Genomic DNA, 15657 nt, shown 5'->3' on the forward strand with positions numbered 1-15657 from the left:
GCTCAGTCTCCTCCTGTATAACACTGTATGTGGTGATGTACATCGCTCAGTCTCCTCCTGTATAACGCTGTATGAGGTGATGTACATCGCTCAGTCTCCTCCTGTATAACACTGTATGTAGTGATGTACATCGCTCAGTCTCCTCCTGTATAACACTGTATGTAGTGATGTACATCGCTCAGTCTCCTCCTGTATAACACTGTATGTGGTGATGTACATCGCTCAGTCTCCTCCTGTATAACACTGTATGTGGTGATGTACATCGCTCAGTCTCCTCCTGTATAACGCTGTATGTGGTGATGTACATCGCTCAGTCTCCTCCAGTATAACACTGTATGTGGTGATGTACATCACTCCGTCTCCTCCTGTATAACACTATGTGGTGATGTACATCGCTCAGTCTCCTCCTGTATAACACTGTATGTGGTGATGTACATCGCTCAGTCTCCTCCAGTATAACACTGTATGTGGTGATGTACATCGCTCAGTCTCCTCCTGTATAACACTGTATGTGGTAATGTACATCGCTCAGTCTCCTCCTGTATAACACTGTATGTGGTGATGTACATCGCTCAGTCTCCTCCTGTATAACACTGTATGAGGTGATGTACATCGCTCAGTCTCCTCCTGTATAACACTGTATGTGGTGATGTACATCGCTCAGTCTCCTCCTGTATAACACTGTATGAGGTGATGTACATCGCTCAGTCTCCTCCTGTATAACGCTGTATGTGGTGATGTACATCGCTCAGTCTCCTCCTGTATAACACAGTATGAGGTGATGTACATCGCTCAGTCTCCTCCTGTATAACACTGTATGTGGTGATGTACATCGCTCAGTCTCCTCCAGTATAACACTGTATGTGGTGATGTACATCGCTCAGTCTCCTCCTGTATAACACTGTATGGGGTGATGTACATCGCTCAGTCTCCTCCAGTATAACACTGTATGTGGTGATGTACATCACTCCGTCTCCTCCTGTATAACACTGTATGAGGTGATGTACATCGCTCAGTCTCCTCCTGTATAACACTGTATGTGGTGATGTACATCGCTCAGTCTCCTCCAGTATAACACTGTATGTGGTGATGTACATCGCTCAGTCTCCTCCTGTATAACGCTGTATGTGATGATGTACATCGCTCAGTCTCCTCCAGTATAACACTGTATGTGGTGATGTACATCGCTCAGTCTCCTCCTGTATAACACTGTATGTGGTGATGTTCATCGCTCAGTCTCCTCCTGTATAACACTGTAAGTGGTGATGTACATCGCTCAGTCTCCTCCAGTATAACACTGTATGAGGTGATGTTCATCGCTCAGTCTCCTCCTGTATAACACTGTAAGTGGTGATGTACATCGCTCAGTCTCCTCCAGTATAACACTGTATGAGGTGATGTACATCGCTCAGTCTCCTCCTGTATAACATTGTATGTGGTGATGTACATCGCTCAGTCTCCTCCTGTATAACACTGTATGTGGTGATGTACATCAGTCAGTCTCCTCCTGTATAACACTGTATGTGGTGATGTACATCGCTCCGTCTCCTCCTGTATAACACTGTATGTGGTGATGTACATCGCTCAGTCGCCTCCAGTATAACACTGTATGTGGTGATGTACATCGCTCAGTCTCCTCCTGTATAACACTGTATGTGGTGATGTACATCGCTCAGTCTCCTCCTGTATAACACAGTATGAGGTGATGTACATCGCTCAGTCTCCTCCTGTATAACACTGTATGTGGTGATGTACATCGCTCAGTCTCCTCCAGTATAACACTGTATGTAGTGATGTACATCGCTCAGTCTCCTCCTGTATAACACTGTATGTGGTGATGTACATCGCTCAGTCTCCTCCTGTATAACACTGTATGTAGTGATGTACATCGCTCAGTCTCCTCCAGTATAACACTGTATGAGGTGATGTACATCGCTCAGTCTCCTCCTGTATAACACTGTATGTGGTGATGTACATCGCTCAGTCTCCTCCTGTATAACACTGTATGTGGTGATGTACATCGCTCAGTCTCCTCCTGTATAACACTGTATGTGGTGATGTACATCGCTCAGTCTCCTCCAGTATAATACTGTATGTGGTGATGTACATCGCTCAGTCTCCTCCTGTATAACACTGTATGAGGTGATGTACATCGCTCAGTCTCCTCTTGTATAACACAGTATGAGGTGATGTACATCGCTCAGTCTCCTCCTGTATAACACTGTATGTAGTGATGTACATCGCTCAGTCTCCTCCAGTATAACACTGTATGTGGTGATGTACATCGCTCAGTCTCCTCCTGTATAACACTGTATGAGGTGATGTACATCGCTCAGTCTCCTCCTGTATAACACTGTATGAGGTGATGTACATCGCTCAGTCTCCTCCTGTATAACACTGTATGTGGTGATGTACATCGCTCAGTCTCCTCCTGTATAACACTGTATGTGGTGATGTACATCGCTCAGTCTCCTCCTGTATAACACTGTATGTGGTGATGTACATCGCTCAGTCTCCTCCTGTATAACACTGTATGTGGTGATGTACATCACCCCGTCTCCTCCTGTATAACACTGTATGTGGTGATGTACATCGCTCAGTCTCCTCCTGTATAACACTGTATGTGGTGATGTACATCGCTCAGTCTCCTCCTGTATAACACTGTATGTAGTGATGTACATCGCTCAGTCTCCTCCTGTATAACACTGTATGTGGTGATGTACATCACCCCGTCTCCTCCTGTATAACACTGTATGTGGTGATGTACATCGCTCAGTCTCCTCCTGTATAACACTGTATGAGGTGATGCACATCGCTCAGTCTCCTCCTGTATAACACTGTATGTGGTGATGCACATCAGTCAGTCTCCTCCTGTATAACGCTGTATGTGGTGATGTACATCGCTCAGTCTCCTCCTGTATAACACTGTATGTGGTGATGTACATCGCTCCGTCTCCTCCTGTATAACACTGTATGTGGTGATGTACATCGCTCAGTCTCCTCCTGTATAACACTGTATGTGGTGATGCACATCGCTCCGTCTCCTCCTGTATAACACTGTATGTGGTGATGCACATCGCTCCGTCTCCTTCTATATAACGCTGTATGTGGTGATGTACATCGCTCAGTCTCCTCCTGTATAACACTGTATGTGGTGATGTACATCGCTCAGTCTCCTCCTGTATAACACTGTATGTGGTGATGTACATCGCTCAGTCTCCTCCTGTATAACACTGTATGTAGTGATGTACATCGCTCAGTCTCCTCCTGTATAACACTGTATGAGGTGATGTACATCGCTCAGTCTCCTCCTGTATAACACTGTATGTGGTGATGCACATCGCTCAGTCTCCTCCTGTATAACACTGTATGTGGTGATGTACATCACTCAGTCTCCTCCTGTATAACACTGTATGTGGTGATGTACATCGCTCAGTCTCCTCCTGTATAACGCTGTATGTGGTGATGTACATCGCTCAGTCTCCTCCTGTATAACACTATGTGGTGATGCACATCGCTCAGTCTCCTCCTGTATAACACAGTATGTGGTGATGTACATCAGTCAGTCTCCTCCTGTATAACACTGTATGTGGTGATGCACATCAGTCAGTCTCCTCCAGTATAACACTGTATGTGGTGATGTACATCGCTCAGTCTCCTCCTGTATAACGCTGTATGTGGTGATGTACATCGCTCAGTCTCCTCCTGTATAACACTGTATGTGGTGATGTACATCGCTCAGTCTCCTCCTGTATAACACTGTATGAGGTGATGTACATCGCTCAGTCTCCTCCTGTATAACGCTGTATGTGGTGATGTACATCGCTCAGTCTCCTCCTGTATAACACTGTATGAGGTGATGTACATCGCTCCGTCTCCTCCTGTATAACACTGTATGTGGTGATGTACATTGCTCAGTCTCCTCCTGTATAACGCTGTATGTGGTGATGTACATCGCTCAGTCTCCTCCAGTATAACACTGTATGTGGTGATGTACATCGCTCAGTCTCCTCCTGTATAACGCTGTATGTGGTGATGTACATCGCTCAGTCTCCTCCTGTATAACGCTGTATGTGGTGATGTACATCGCTCAGTCTCCTCCTGTATAACACTGTATGAGGTGATGTACATCGCTCAGTCTCCTCCTGTATAACACTGTATGTGGTGATGTACATCGCTCAGTCTCCTCCTGTATAACACTGTATGTGGTGATGTACATCGCTCAGTCTCCTCCTGTATAACACTGTATGTGGTGATGTACATCGCTCAGTCTCCTCCTGTATAACACTGTATGTGGTGATGTACATCGCTCAGTCTCCTCCTGTATAACACTGTATGAGGTGATGTACATCGCTCAGTCTCCTCCTGTATAACACTGTATGTGGTGATGTACATCGCTCAGTCTCCTCCTGTATAACGCTGTATGTGGTGATGTACATCGCTCAGTCTCCTCCTGTATAACACTGTATGAGGTGATGTACATCGCTCAGTCTCCTCCTGTATAACACTGTATGTGGTGATGTACATCGCTCAGTCTCCTCCTGTATAACACTGTATGTGGTGATGTACATCACTCAGTCTCCTCCAGTATAACGCTGTATGTGGTAATGTACATCGCTCCGTCTCCTCCTGTATAACACTGTATGAGGTGATACACATCGCTCAGTCTCCTCCTGTATAACACTGTATGTGGTGATGTACATCGCTCCATCTCCTCCTGTATAACACTGTATGTGGTGATGTACATCGCTCAGTCTCCTCCTGTATAACACTGTATGTGGTGATGTACATCGCTCCGTCTCCTCCTGTATAACACTGTATGTGGTGATGTACATCGCTCCGTCTCCTCCTGTATAACGCTGTATGAGGTGATGTACATCGCTCAGTCTCCTCCTGTATAACACTGTATGAGGTGATACACATCGCTCAGTCTCCTCCTGTATAACACTGTATGTGGTGATGTACATCGCTCAGTCTCCTCCTGTATAACACTGTATGTGGTGATGTACATCGCTCCGTCTCCTCCTGTATAACGCTGTATGTGGTGATGTACATCGCTCAGTCTCCTCCTGTATAACACTGTATGAGGTGATACACATCGCTCAGTCTCCTCCTGTATAACACTGTATGAGGTGATGTACATCGCTCAGTCTCCTCCTGTATAACACTGTATGTAGTGATGTACATCGCTCAGTCTCCTCCTGTATAACACTGTATGTGGTGATGTACATCGCTCAGTCTCCTCCTGTATAACACTGTATGAGGTGATGTACATCGCTCAGTCTCCTCCTGTATAACACTGTATGTAGTGATGCACATCGCTCAGTCTCCTCCTGTATAACGCTGTATGAGGTGATGTACATCGCTCAGTCTCCTCCTGTATAACACTGTATGTGGTGATGTACATCGCTCAGTCTCCTCCAGTATAACGCTGTATGTGGTGATGTACATCGCTCAGTCTCCTCCTGTATAACACTGTATGTGGTGATGTACATCGCTCAGTCTCCTCCTGTATAACACTGTATGTGGTGATGTACATCGCTCAGTCTCCTCCTGTATAACACTGTATGTGGTGATGTACATCGCTCAGTCTCCTCCTGTATAACACTGTATGAGGTGATGTACATCGCTCAGTCTCCTCCTGTATAACACTGTATGTGGTGATGTACATCGCTCAGTCTCCTCCTGTATAACACTGTATGTGGTGATGTACATCGCTCAGTCTCCTCCTGTATAACACTGTATGTGGTGATGTACATCGCTCAGTCTCCTCCTGTATAACGCTGTATGTGGTGATGTACATCGCTCAGTCTCCTCCTGTATAACGCTGTATGTGGTGATGTACATCGCTCAGTCTCCTCCTGTATAACGCTGTATGTGGTGATGTACATCGCTCCGTCTCCTCCTGTCTAATACTGTATGTGGTTATATATATGGCTCCTCTTACCTGCCTGTGGGGGGCTTCCGCTGCGTCCTGCAGGAACTCGTTCACACAGTGAGTGATGGCCTGGGCCCGGACACAATACCCCCTGGAAGACAGAAAAAACGGATCACTAGAATGACATCATCCTCACCTAAAACTGCCCCCTCCCCCCCCAACAAAGCAGCAACTTAAACCAGGAGCCATCAAAAGATGGTAGTAGAGGAGCTACAGCAATGTAGAGGTGTCCTCGACCGGGACGGACATCCTTAACTGCAGTTTGTGGGGAGGGTTCTCTTCATCCTGGTGGGCAAGAGGGGTTCTGTGGAAGTGTCCACTGTCTCAACCAGCTTGGAGGAGATGCCCTCATCCTATGCCACAAAACAACACAGCATGGTGATGGGAGGGGTCCTCGTCTTGGGGGGGGGTGGGGAGGTTGAGTGTCCTCTCTCGACCATACAGCGTAGTGGTGGAAGGGTGTCCTAGTCCTTGAGGGGGGGGGAGGGGGTTGTTGTGAGTGTACTCTCCTTTCTCTTGGCCACACAGCGTAGTGGTGGAGGGCTCTCCTAGTCCTGGTGGGGTGGATTGCGAGTGTCCTCAGTCTTGGCCACAGTTTGGGGGGATGTTGGGGGGAATGTGGGGAGAGGGTGGAATGTCCTTGGTTGTACAGCCTGGGGGGTGTCTTTGACTGCATAGCCTGTGTTTGGGGGGTGACACCCGGAGTGAGCCCCCAGGACGGACATTGGGGACGCACCGGTTGATGAGAGGGGATCTCCTGCAGGTCCGGCTCACAAAGTGTTTCTGGAAGTCATCTGTGAAGTATCCGGCGGAGGCAGCAGAGACCTTACTGAGGGTGCTGAAGTCATTGGTGCTCTGGACCTGCCGAGAGGAGAAGAAGGTCAGGAACATGAACCAGGGCCCAGGAACCCAGATAACCCAGATGAGGGGGCAACCGGCCCCAGAGCAACCAAGGGCCAACACCTACAGGGAGCCAGGGAAATAAACCAACACAATGAAGACAGAGCGTTGAGACAAATCGGGGAGCAAAACTCCTGGTAAGCCAGGCTGCCACCACCCCCACACCCAAGGCAAGAAAGCCCCCCCCCGGATAAGCGAGACCGCTCCCTCAAGGTAAGGCGACTTTCACACTAGCGTTCTTACTGGATCCGGCAGGGTTCAGCAAAAACGCTTCCGTTACTGATATTACAACCATCTGCATTCATCATGAACTCCACGGAAAGTCAATGGAGGACGGATCCGTTTTCTAATGTGGCAGAGAAAACGGTTCCGTCCCCATTGACTTGCATCCCAAGACGGAAAGCAGACTACAACAGAACGGTCTGGGAACGCAACTAAACAGAACGGAATGCATTCCCCCCCCCCCCCTCCTCCGGCTGGAGGAGAAAGGAACCATCTCCTCATCCAGTGGAACATAGAACCTGGACTCACACACGTTTCGCTCTTCATGCTCGTTATCCACAGACCTCCTTGCCCGATTCCGACCTGCAGAACGTGGTCCTCGCCAAAGCTTCACCACACAGGATCCATGGAAGCCTGGAATAAAAGGGTCACAAGATTAGGCACCAGATAAATCCAGAAGAGCGTCAGGTCACACCCAAGGGTGCTGGGCTTATCCAGAGGAGTCCTCATCCCAGAACCTGAGGCGTTGGGAGAAAAAGCCCGAAATGTGTCCAGGGAAAGAAATAGTCATGAAATGATGAGGGTTATGTACCTGATATTCTGACTTGGTTATAAACACTCCCGTAAAGTGCTGTCTGCTGTACGGAGCTTCCTGCATCAAACCACAGAGGGGAGAGCGGCCGTTAATGGAGGAGAGAGCGACCACAACTAGAGGAGAGAGGAGTCACCACTACTGGAGGAGAAAGTGACCGCCACTGCTACTGGAGGAGAAAGTGACCGCCACTGCTACTGGAGGAGAAAGGGGCCGCCACTGCTACTGGAGGAGAAAGGGGCCGCCACTGCTACTGGAGGAGAAAGGGGCCGCCACTGCTACTGGAGGAGAAAGGGGCCGCCACTGGGCCACTGCTACTGGAGGAGAAAGGGGCCGCCACTGCTACTGGAGGAGAGAGGGGCCGCCACTGCTACTGGAGGAGAGAGGGGCCGCCACTGCTACTGGAGGAGAGAGGGGCCGCCACTGCTACTGGAGGAGAGAGGGGCCGCCACTGCTACTGGAGGAGAGAGGGGCCGCCACTGCTACTGGAGGAGAAAGGGGCCGCCACTGCTACTGGAGGAGGAAGGGGCCGCCACTGCTACTGGAGGAGAAAGGGGCCGCCACTGCTACTGGAGGAGAAAGGGGCCGCCACTGCTACTGGAGGAGAGAAGGGCCGCCACCGCTACTGGAGGAGAAAGGGGCCGCCACCGCTACTGGAGGAGAAAGGGGCCGCCACCGCTACTGGAGGAGAGAGGGGCCGCCACTGCTACTGGAGGAGAGAGGGGCCGCCACTGCTACTGGAGGAGAGAGGGGCCGCCACTGCTACTGGAGGAGAGAGGGGCCGCCACTGCTACTGGAGGAGAGAGGGGCCGCCACTGCTACTGGAGGAGAGAGGGGCCGCCACAGCTACTGGAGGAGAGAGGGGCCGCCACTGCTACTGGAGGAGAAAGGGGCCGCCACTGCTACTGGAGGAGAGAGGGGCCGCCACTGCTACTGGAGGAGAAAGGGGCCGCCACTGCTACTGGAGGAGAAAGGGGCCGCCACTGCTACTGGAGGAGAAAGGGGCCGCCACCGCTACTGGAGGAGAAAGGGGCCGCCACCGCTACTGGAGGAGAAAGGGGCCGCCACCGCTACTGGAGGAGAAAGGGGCCGCCACCGCTACTGGAGGAGAAAGGGGCCGCCACCGCTACTGGAGGAGAAAGGGGCCGCCACCGCTACTGGAGGAGAAAGGGGCCGCCACCGCTACTGGAGGAGAAAGGGGCCGCCACCGCTACTGGAGGAGAAAGGGGCCGCCACCGCTACTGGAGGAGAAAGGGGCCGCCACCGCTACTGGAGGAGAGAGGGGCCCCCACCGCTACTGGAGGAGAGAGCAGCTACCACTACTGGAGGAGAGAGGGGCCACCACCGCTACTGGAGGAGAGAGCAGCTACCACTACTGGAGGAGAGAGTAGCCACCGCTACTGGAGGAGAGAGGGGCCGCCACCGCTACTGGAGGAGAGAGCAGCTACCACTACTGGAGGAGAGAGAGGCCACCGGGGCAGTGACAGGGTAAATCTAAGTGGGAGGAGGGGGCAGTAACACGGGTCTCTTCTAGTTGGTTGGCAGGGTCATTCCTGGTGGGCAGAGGGTCAGTGACAGGTTGTTCCCGGTGGGCAGCAACCACTACCAGAGGTCAGGGTAATTTTTAGCAAGCAGAGTGGCTGGTGACAGGTTGTTCCCGGTGGGCAGAGGGGTCGGTGACAGGTTGTTCCCGGTGGGCAGAGGGGTCGGTGACAGGTTGTTCCCGGTGGGCAGAGGGGTCGGTGACAGGTTGTTCCCGGTGGGCGGAGGGGTCGGTGACAGGTTGTTCCCGGTGGGCAGAGGGGTCGGTGACAGGTTGTTCCCGGTGGGCAGAGGGGTCGGTGACAGGTTGTTCCTGGTGGGCAGAGGGGTCGGTGACAGGTTGTTCCCGGTGGGCAGAGGGGTCGGTGACAGGTTGTTCCTGGTGGGCAGAGGGGTCGGTGACAGGTTGTTCCCGGTGGGCAGAGGGGTCGGTGACAGGTTGTTCCCGGTGGGCGGAGGGTACAGTGATAGGTTGTTCCCGGTGGGCAGAGGGGTCGGCGACAGGTTGTTCCTGGTAGGCGGAGGGGTCGGTGACAGGTTGTTCCTGGTAGGCGGAGGGGTCGGTGACAGGTTGTTCCCGGTGGGCGGAGGGGTCGGTGACAGGTTGTTCCCGGTGGGCAGAGGGGTCGGTGACAGGTTGTTCCCGGTGGGCGGAGGGTACAGTGATAGGTTGTTCCCGGTGGGCAGAGGGGTCGGCGACAGGTTGTTCCTGGTAGGCGGAGGGGTCGGTGACAGGTTGTTCCTGGTAGGCGGAGGGGTCGGTGACAGGTTGTTCCCGGTGGGCGGAGGGGTCGGTGACAGGTTGTTCCCGGTGGGCGGAGGGTACAGTGATATTGCTCTGCGCCTCGCTGTCATCTTTTTACTACAAATTCACGGTGAGAACTTTATCCCACTCTGATTTTGTAGTACAAAGATGACAGCGAGGCGCGGAGCATTATCAGTCATGTGACTGCTCTGTGTCTCTGCTGTCCGGAGCGGGGCTTGGCCCTCTTTCACGCAGCGGATTACCCGCACGGGATCCACTGAAAGAGCCCTAAGACTCCTCTTCACCTGCCCCTTTCCAGTCTGGTGGACTCTTCCTCACCTCCCCCTTTCCAGTCTGGTGGACTCTTCTTCCCCCCCTCCCCCGGCTGGTGGACTCTTCTTCCCCCCCCCCCCTCCCCCGGCTGGTGGACTCTTCTTCCCCTCCCCTCCCCCGGCTGGTGGACTCTTCTTCCCCCCCTCCCCCGGCTGGTGGACTCTTCTTCCCCCCCCCCCCCGGCTGGTGGACTCTTCTTCCCCCCCCCTCCCCCGGCTGGTGGACTCTTCTTCCCCTCCCCTCCCCCGGCTGGTGGACTCTTCTTCCCCCCCCCTCCCCCGGCTGGTGGACTCTTCTTCCCCCCCACCCCCGGCTGGTGGACTCTTCTTTCCCCTCCCCTCCCCCGGCTGGTGGACTCTTCTTCCCCTCCCCTCCCCCGGCTGGTGGACTCTTCTTCCCCCCCCCTCCCCCGGCTGGTGGACTCTTCTTCCCCCCCCCTCCCCCGGCTGGTGGACTCTTCTTCCCCTCCCCTCCCCCGGCTGGTGGACTCTTCTTCCCCCCCACCCCCGGCTGGTGGACTCTTCTTCCCCCCCACCCCCGGCTGGTGGACTCTTCTTCCCCCCCCCTCCCCCGGCTGGTGGACTCTTCTTCCCCCCCCACCCCCGGCTGGTGGACTCTTCTTCCCCCCTCCCCGGCTGGTGGACTCTTCTTTCCCCCCCTCCCCCGGCTGGTGGACTCTTCTTCCCCCCTCCCCTGGCCGGTGGACTCTTCTTCCCCCCCTCCCCGGCTGGTGGACTCTTCTTCCCCCCTCCCCGGCTGGTGGACTCTTCTTCCCCCCCTCCCCCGGCTGGTGGACTCTTCTTCCCCCCTCCCCGGCTGGTGGACTCTTCTTCCCCCCCACCCCCGGCTGGTGGACTCTTCTTCCCCCCTCCCCGGCTGGTGGACTCTTCTTTCCCCCCCTCCCCCGGCTGGTGGACTCTTCTTTCCCCCCTCCCCTGGCCGGTGGACTCTTCTTCCCCCCCTCCCCCGGCTGGTGGACTCTTCTTCCCCCCTCCCCGGCTGGTGGACTCTTCCCCCCCTCCCCCGGCTGGTGGACTCTTCTTCCCCCCCTCCCCCGGCTGGTGGACTCTTCTTCCCCCCCTCCCCCGGCTGGTGGACTCTTCTTCCCCCCTCCCCGGCTGGTGGACTCTTCCCCCCCTCCCCCGGCTGGTGGACTCTTCTTCCCCCCCTCCCCCGGCTGGTGGACTCTTCTTCCCCCCCTCCCCCGGCTGGTGGACTCTTCCTCACACCTCGCCACCATAAGAGACTAACGCTTCATCATCCTCATCTTCGCGGACCCGCACTCCGCACCTACATTCCACAGTACAATACGCAGCACTACAAGTCCCAGCAAACCTCGCTCCCTCACGTGTCACTCACCCGGTCCGCTCAGAAAATTCGTCCCCTCACCAGCGCTCTCCGCTTATTCAGTTCCGCCGGGCAGCGCACATGCAGCAGCGGCCTCTAGTGGTGGTTTTCCTGTATTACACCGCCCGTGTGTCGCAGCTGCCTACAGCTCCACTGTACTTCATATTCAGAACAGCCCAGAGGGTTACCCCTCCACAGCAAAAAATACCCACCCCAAAGGAGGTGTGGATGTGGGGCGTGGCTAAATATGGGGTCAGAATGTGACTCCCAGTATTATTAATGCCCCCATTAATGCCCATCAGTAGTATTAATCCCCATTAGTCCCCAGTAATAGTAATGTCCCCCCATTACTGCCCCCAGTAATAGTAATGCCCCCATTAGTGCCCATCAGTAGTATTAATCCCCATTAGTCCCCAGTAATAGTAATGTCCCCCCATTACTGTCCCAGTAATAGTAATGCCCCCATTAGTCCCCAGTAATAGTAATGTCCCCCCATTACTGCCCCCAGTAATAGTAATGCCCCCATTAGTGCCCATCAGTAGTATTAATCCCCATTAGTCCCCAGTAATAGTAATGTCCCCCCATTACTGTCCCAGTAGTAGTAATGCCCCCATTAGTCCCCAGTAATAGTAATGTCCCCCCATTACTGCCCCCAGTAATAGTAATGCCCCCATTAGTGCCCCCAGTAATAGTAATACCCCGATTAGTGCCCCCAGTAATAGTAATACCCCCATTAGTGTCCCCAGTAATAGTAATGCCCCCATTAGTGCCTCCAGTAATAGTAATGCCCCCATTAGTGCCCCCAGTAATAGTAATGCCCCCATTAGTGTCCCCAGTATTAGTAATGCCCCCATTAGTGCCTCCAGTAATAGTAATACCCCCATTACTGACCCCAGTAATAGTAATGCCCCCAATAGTTTCCCCAGTAATAGTAATACCCCCATTAGTGTCCCCAGTAATAGAAATGCCTCCATTAGTGCCCCCCCAGTAATAGTAAAGCCCTCATTAGTGCCCCCCAATAATGGTAATGCCTCCATTAGTGCCCCCAGTAATAGTAATGCCTCCATTAGTGCCCCCCAATAATAGTAATACCTTCATTTGTGCCCCCCAGTAATAGTAATGCCTCCATTAGTGCTTCCCAGTAATAGTAATGCCCCCAAAAGTGTCCCCAGTAATAGTAATACCCCCATTAGTGTCCCCAGTAATAGAAATGCCTCCATTAGTGCCCCCCCAGTAATAGTAATACCTTCATGTGTGCCCCCAGTAATAGTAATGCCTCCATTAGTGCTCCCCAGAAATAGTAGTGCCTCCATTAGTGCTCCCCAGTAATAGTAATGCCTCCATTAGTGCCCCCAGTAATAGTAGTGCCTCCATTAGTGCCCCCAGTAATAGTAATGCCCCAATAGTCTCCCCAGTAATAGTAATGCCTCCATTAGTGCCCCCCAGTAATAGTAATGCCTCCATTAGTGCCCCCAGTAATAGTCATGCCTCCATTAGTCCCCCCAGTAATAGTAATGCCTCCATTAGTGCCCCCAGTAATAGTAATGCCCCCATTACTCCCCCAGTAATAGTAATGCCCCAATAGTGTCCCAGTAATAGTAATGCCTCCATTAGTGCCCCCAGTAATAGTAATGCCTCCATTAGTGTCCCCAGTAATAGCAGTGCCTCCATTAGTGTCCCCAGTAATAGTAATACCCCCATTATTCCCCCAGTAATAGTAATGCCTCCATTAGTGTCCCCAGTAATAGTAATGCCTCCATTAGTGTCCCCAGTAATAGTAATGCCCCAATAGTGTCCCCAGTAATAGTAATGCCTCCATTTGTGCCCCCAGTAATATTAATGCCCCAATAGTATCCCCAGTAATAGTAATGCCTCCATTAGTGTCCCCAGTAATAGTAATGCCTCCATTAGTGCCCCCCAGTAATAGTCATGCCTCCATTAGTCCCCCCTAGTAATAGTAATGCTCCATTAGTGCCCCCAGTTGTAGTAATGCCTCCATTTGTGCCCCCAGTAATAGTAATGCCCCAATAGTATCCCCAGTAATAGTAATGCCTCCATTAGTGTCCCCAGTAATAGTAATGGCTCCATTAGTGCCCCCCAGTAATAGTAATGCCTCCATTAGTGCCCCCAGTAATAGTCATGCCTCCATTAGTACCCCCAGTAATAGTAATGCCTCCATTAGTGCCCCCAGTAATAGTAATGCCCCCATTACTCCCCCAGTAATAGTAATGCCCCAATAGTGTCCCCAGTAATAGTAATGCCTCCATTAGTGCCCCCAGTAATAGTAATGCCTCCATTAGTGTCCCCAGTAATAGCAGTGCCTCCATTAGTGTCCCCAGTAATAGTAATACCCCCATTATTCCCCCAGTAATAGTAATGCCTCCATTAGTGTCCCCAGTAATAGTAATGCCTCCATTAGTGTCCACAGTAATAGTAATGCCCCAATAGTGTCCCCAGTAATAGTAATGCCTCCATTAGTGTCCCCAGTAATAGTATAGCCTCCATTAGTGCCCCCCAGTAATAGTCATGCCTCCATTAGTGCCCCCCAGTAATAGTCATGCCTCCATTAGTCCCCCCTAGTAATAGTAATGCTCCATTAGTGCCCCCAGTTGTAGTAATGCCTCCATTTGTGCCCCCAGTAATAGTAATGCCCCAATAGTATCCCCAGTAATAGTAATGCCTCCATTAGTGCCCCCCAGTAATAGTAATGCCTCCATTAGTGCCCCCAGTAATAGTCATGCCTCCATTAGTACCCCCAGTAATAGTAATGCCTCCATTAGTGCCCCCAGTAATAGTAATGCCCCCATTACTCCCCCAGTAATAGTAATGCCCCAATAGTGTCCCCAGTAATAGTAATGCCTCCATTAGTGCCCCTTCAGTAATAGTAATGCCTCCATTAGTGTCCCCAGTAATAGCAGTGCCTCCATTAGTGTCCCCAGTAATAGTAATACCCCCATTATTCCCCCAGTAATAGTAATGCCTCCATTAGTGTCCCCAGTAATAGTAATGCCTCCATTAGTGTCCCCAGTAATAGTAATGCCCCAATAGTGTCCCCAGTAATAGTAATGCCTCCATTTGTGCCCCCAGTAATATTAATGCCCCAATAGTATCCCCAGTAATAGTAATGCCTCCATTAGTGTCCCCAGTAATAGTATAGCCTCCATTAGTGCCCCCCAGTAATAGTCATGCCTCCATTAGTGCCCCCCAGTAATAGTCATGCCTCCATTAGTCCCCCCTAGTAATAGTAATGCTCCATTAGTGCCCCCAGTTGTAGTAATGCCTCCATTTGTGCCCCCAGTAATAGTAATGCCCCAATAGTATCCCCAGTAATAGTAATGCCTCCATTAGTGCCCCCCAGTAATAGTAATGCCTCCATTAGTGCCCCCAGTAATAGTCATGCCTCCATTTTTACCCCCAGTAATAGTAATGCCTCCATTAGTGCCCACAGTAATAGTAATGCCCCCATTACTCCCCCAGTAATAGTAATGCCCCAATAGTGTCCCCAGTAATAGTAATGCCTCCATTAGTGCCCCCAGTAATAGTAATGCCTCCATTAGTGTCCCCAGTAATAGCAGTGCCTCCATTAGTGTCCCCAGTAATAGTAATACCCCCATTATTCCCCCAGTAATAGTAATGCCTCCATTAGTGTCCCCAGTAATAGTAATGCCTCCATTAGTGTCCCCAGTAATAGTAATACCCCCATTATTCCCCCAGTAATAGTAATGCCTCCATTAGTGTCCCCAGTAATAGTAATGCCTCCATTAGTGTCCCCAGTAATAGTAATGCCTCCATTAGTGTCCCCAGTAATAGTAATACCCCCATTATTCCCCCAGTAATAGTAATGCCTCCATTAGTGTCCCCAGTAATAGTAATACCCCCATTATTTCCCCAGTAATAGTAATGCCTCCATTAGTGTCCCCAGTAATAGTAATGCTTCCATTAGTGTCCCCAGTAATAGCAGTGCCTCCATTAGTGTCCCCAGTAATAGTAATACCCCCATTATTCCCCCAGTAATAGTAATGCCTCCATTAGTGTCCC

At 51.8% G+C, this 15657-nt stretch overlaps 2 protein-coding genes across 4 annotated transcripts in view; both read right to left on the bottom strand.

The window, feature by feature from the left end:
* The window catches only part of LCMT2 (leucine carboxyl methyltransferase 2), a 134380-nt gene extending 122641 nt beyond the window's left edge, over positions 1-11739 (bottom strand). Inside the window, exons 1-5 of one of the 3 annotated variants that reach the window (XM_044286593.1) lie at positions 11502-11637; positions 7653-7712; positions 7370-7474; positions 6675-6799; positions 5948-6029 (exon numbers count right to left, since the gene is read on the bottom strand). In XM_044286593.1, coding sequence (XP_044142528.1) covers positions 5948-6029; positions 6675-6799; positions 7370-7387 — 225 coding nt within the window. In that variant the 5' untranslated portion in view covers positions 7388-7474; positions 7653-7712; positions 11502-11637. Of the gene's footprint in view, positions 1-5947; positions 6030-6674; positions 6800-7369; positions 7475-7652; positions 7713-11501 lie in introns of all 3 variants that reach the window. The other 2 variants (XM_044286594.1, XM_044286595.1) reach the window with 2 other exon arrangements.
* On the bottom strand, positions 9255-10049 carry LOC122930475 (extensin-like). The gene has a single exon (XM_044283906.1). It carries the CDS (start codon positions 10047-10049, stop codon positions 9255-9257), a length of 795 nt encoding a protein of 264 aa, XP_044139841.1.
* Positions 11740-15657: the final 3918 nt, after the last annotated feature.

Source organism: Bufo gargarizans, chromosome 3 (assembly GCF_014858855.1).
Source record: "Bufo gargarizans isolate SCDJY-AF-19 chromosome 3, ASM1485885v1, whole genome shotgun sequence".
In the NCBI taxonomy this organism is placed as follows: Eukaryota; Metazoa; Chordata; class Amphibia; order Anura; family Bufonidae; genus Bufo; species Bufo gargarizans.

Coding starts and splice junctions, on each gene's coding strand:
- LOC122930475 (XM_044283906.1), bottom strand. CDS start 10,049: ATGACAGCGAGGCGCAGAGCAATATCACTGTACCCTCCGCCCACCGGG.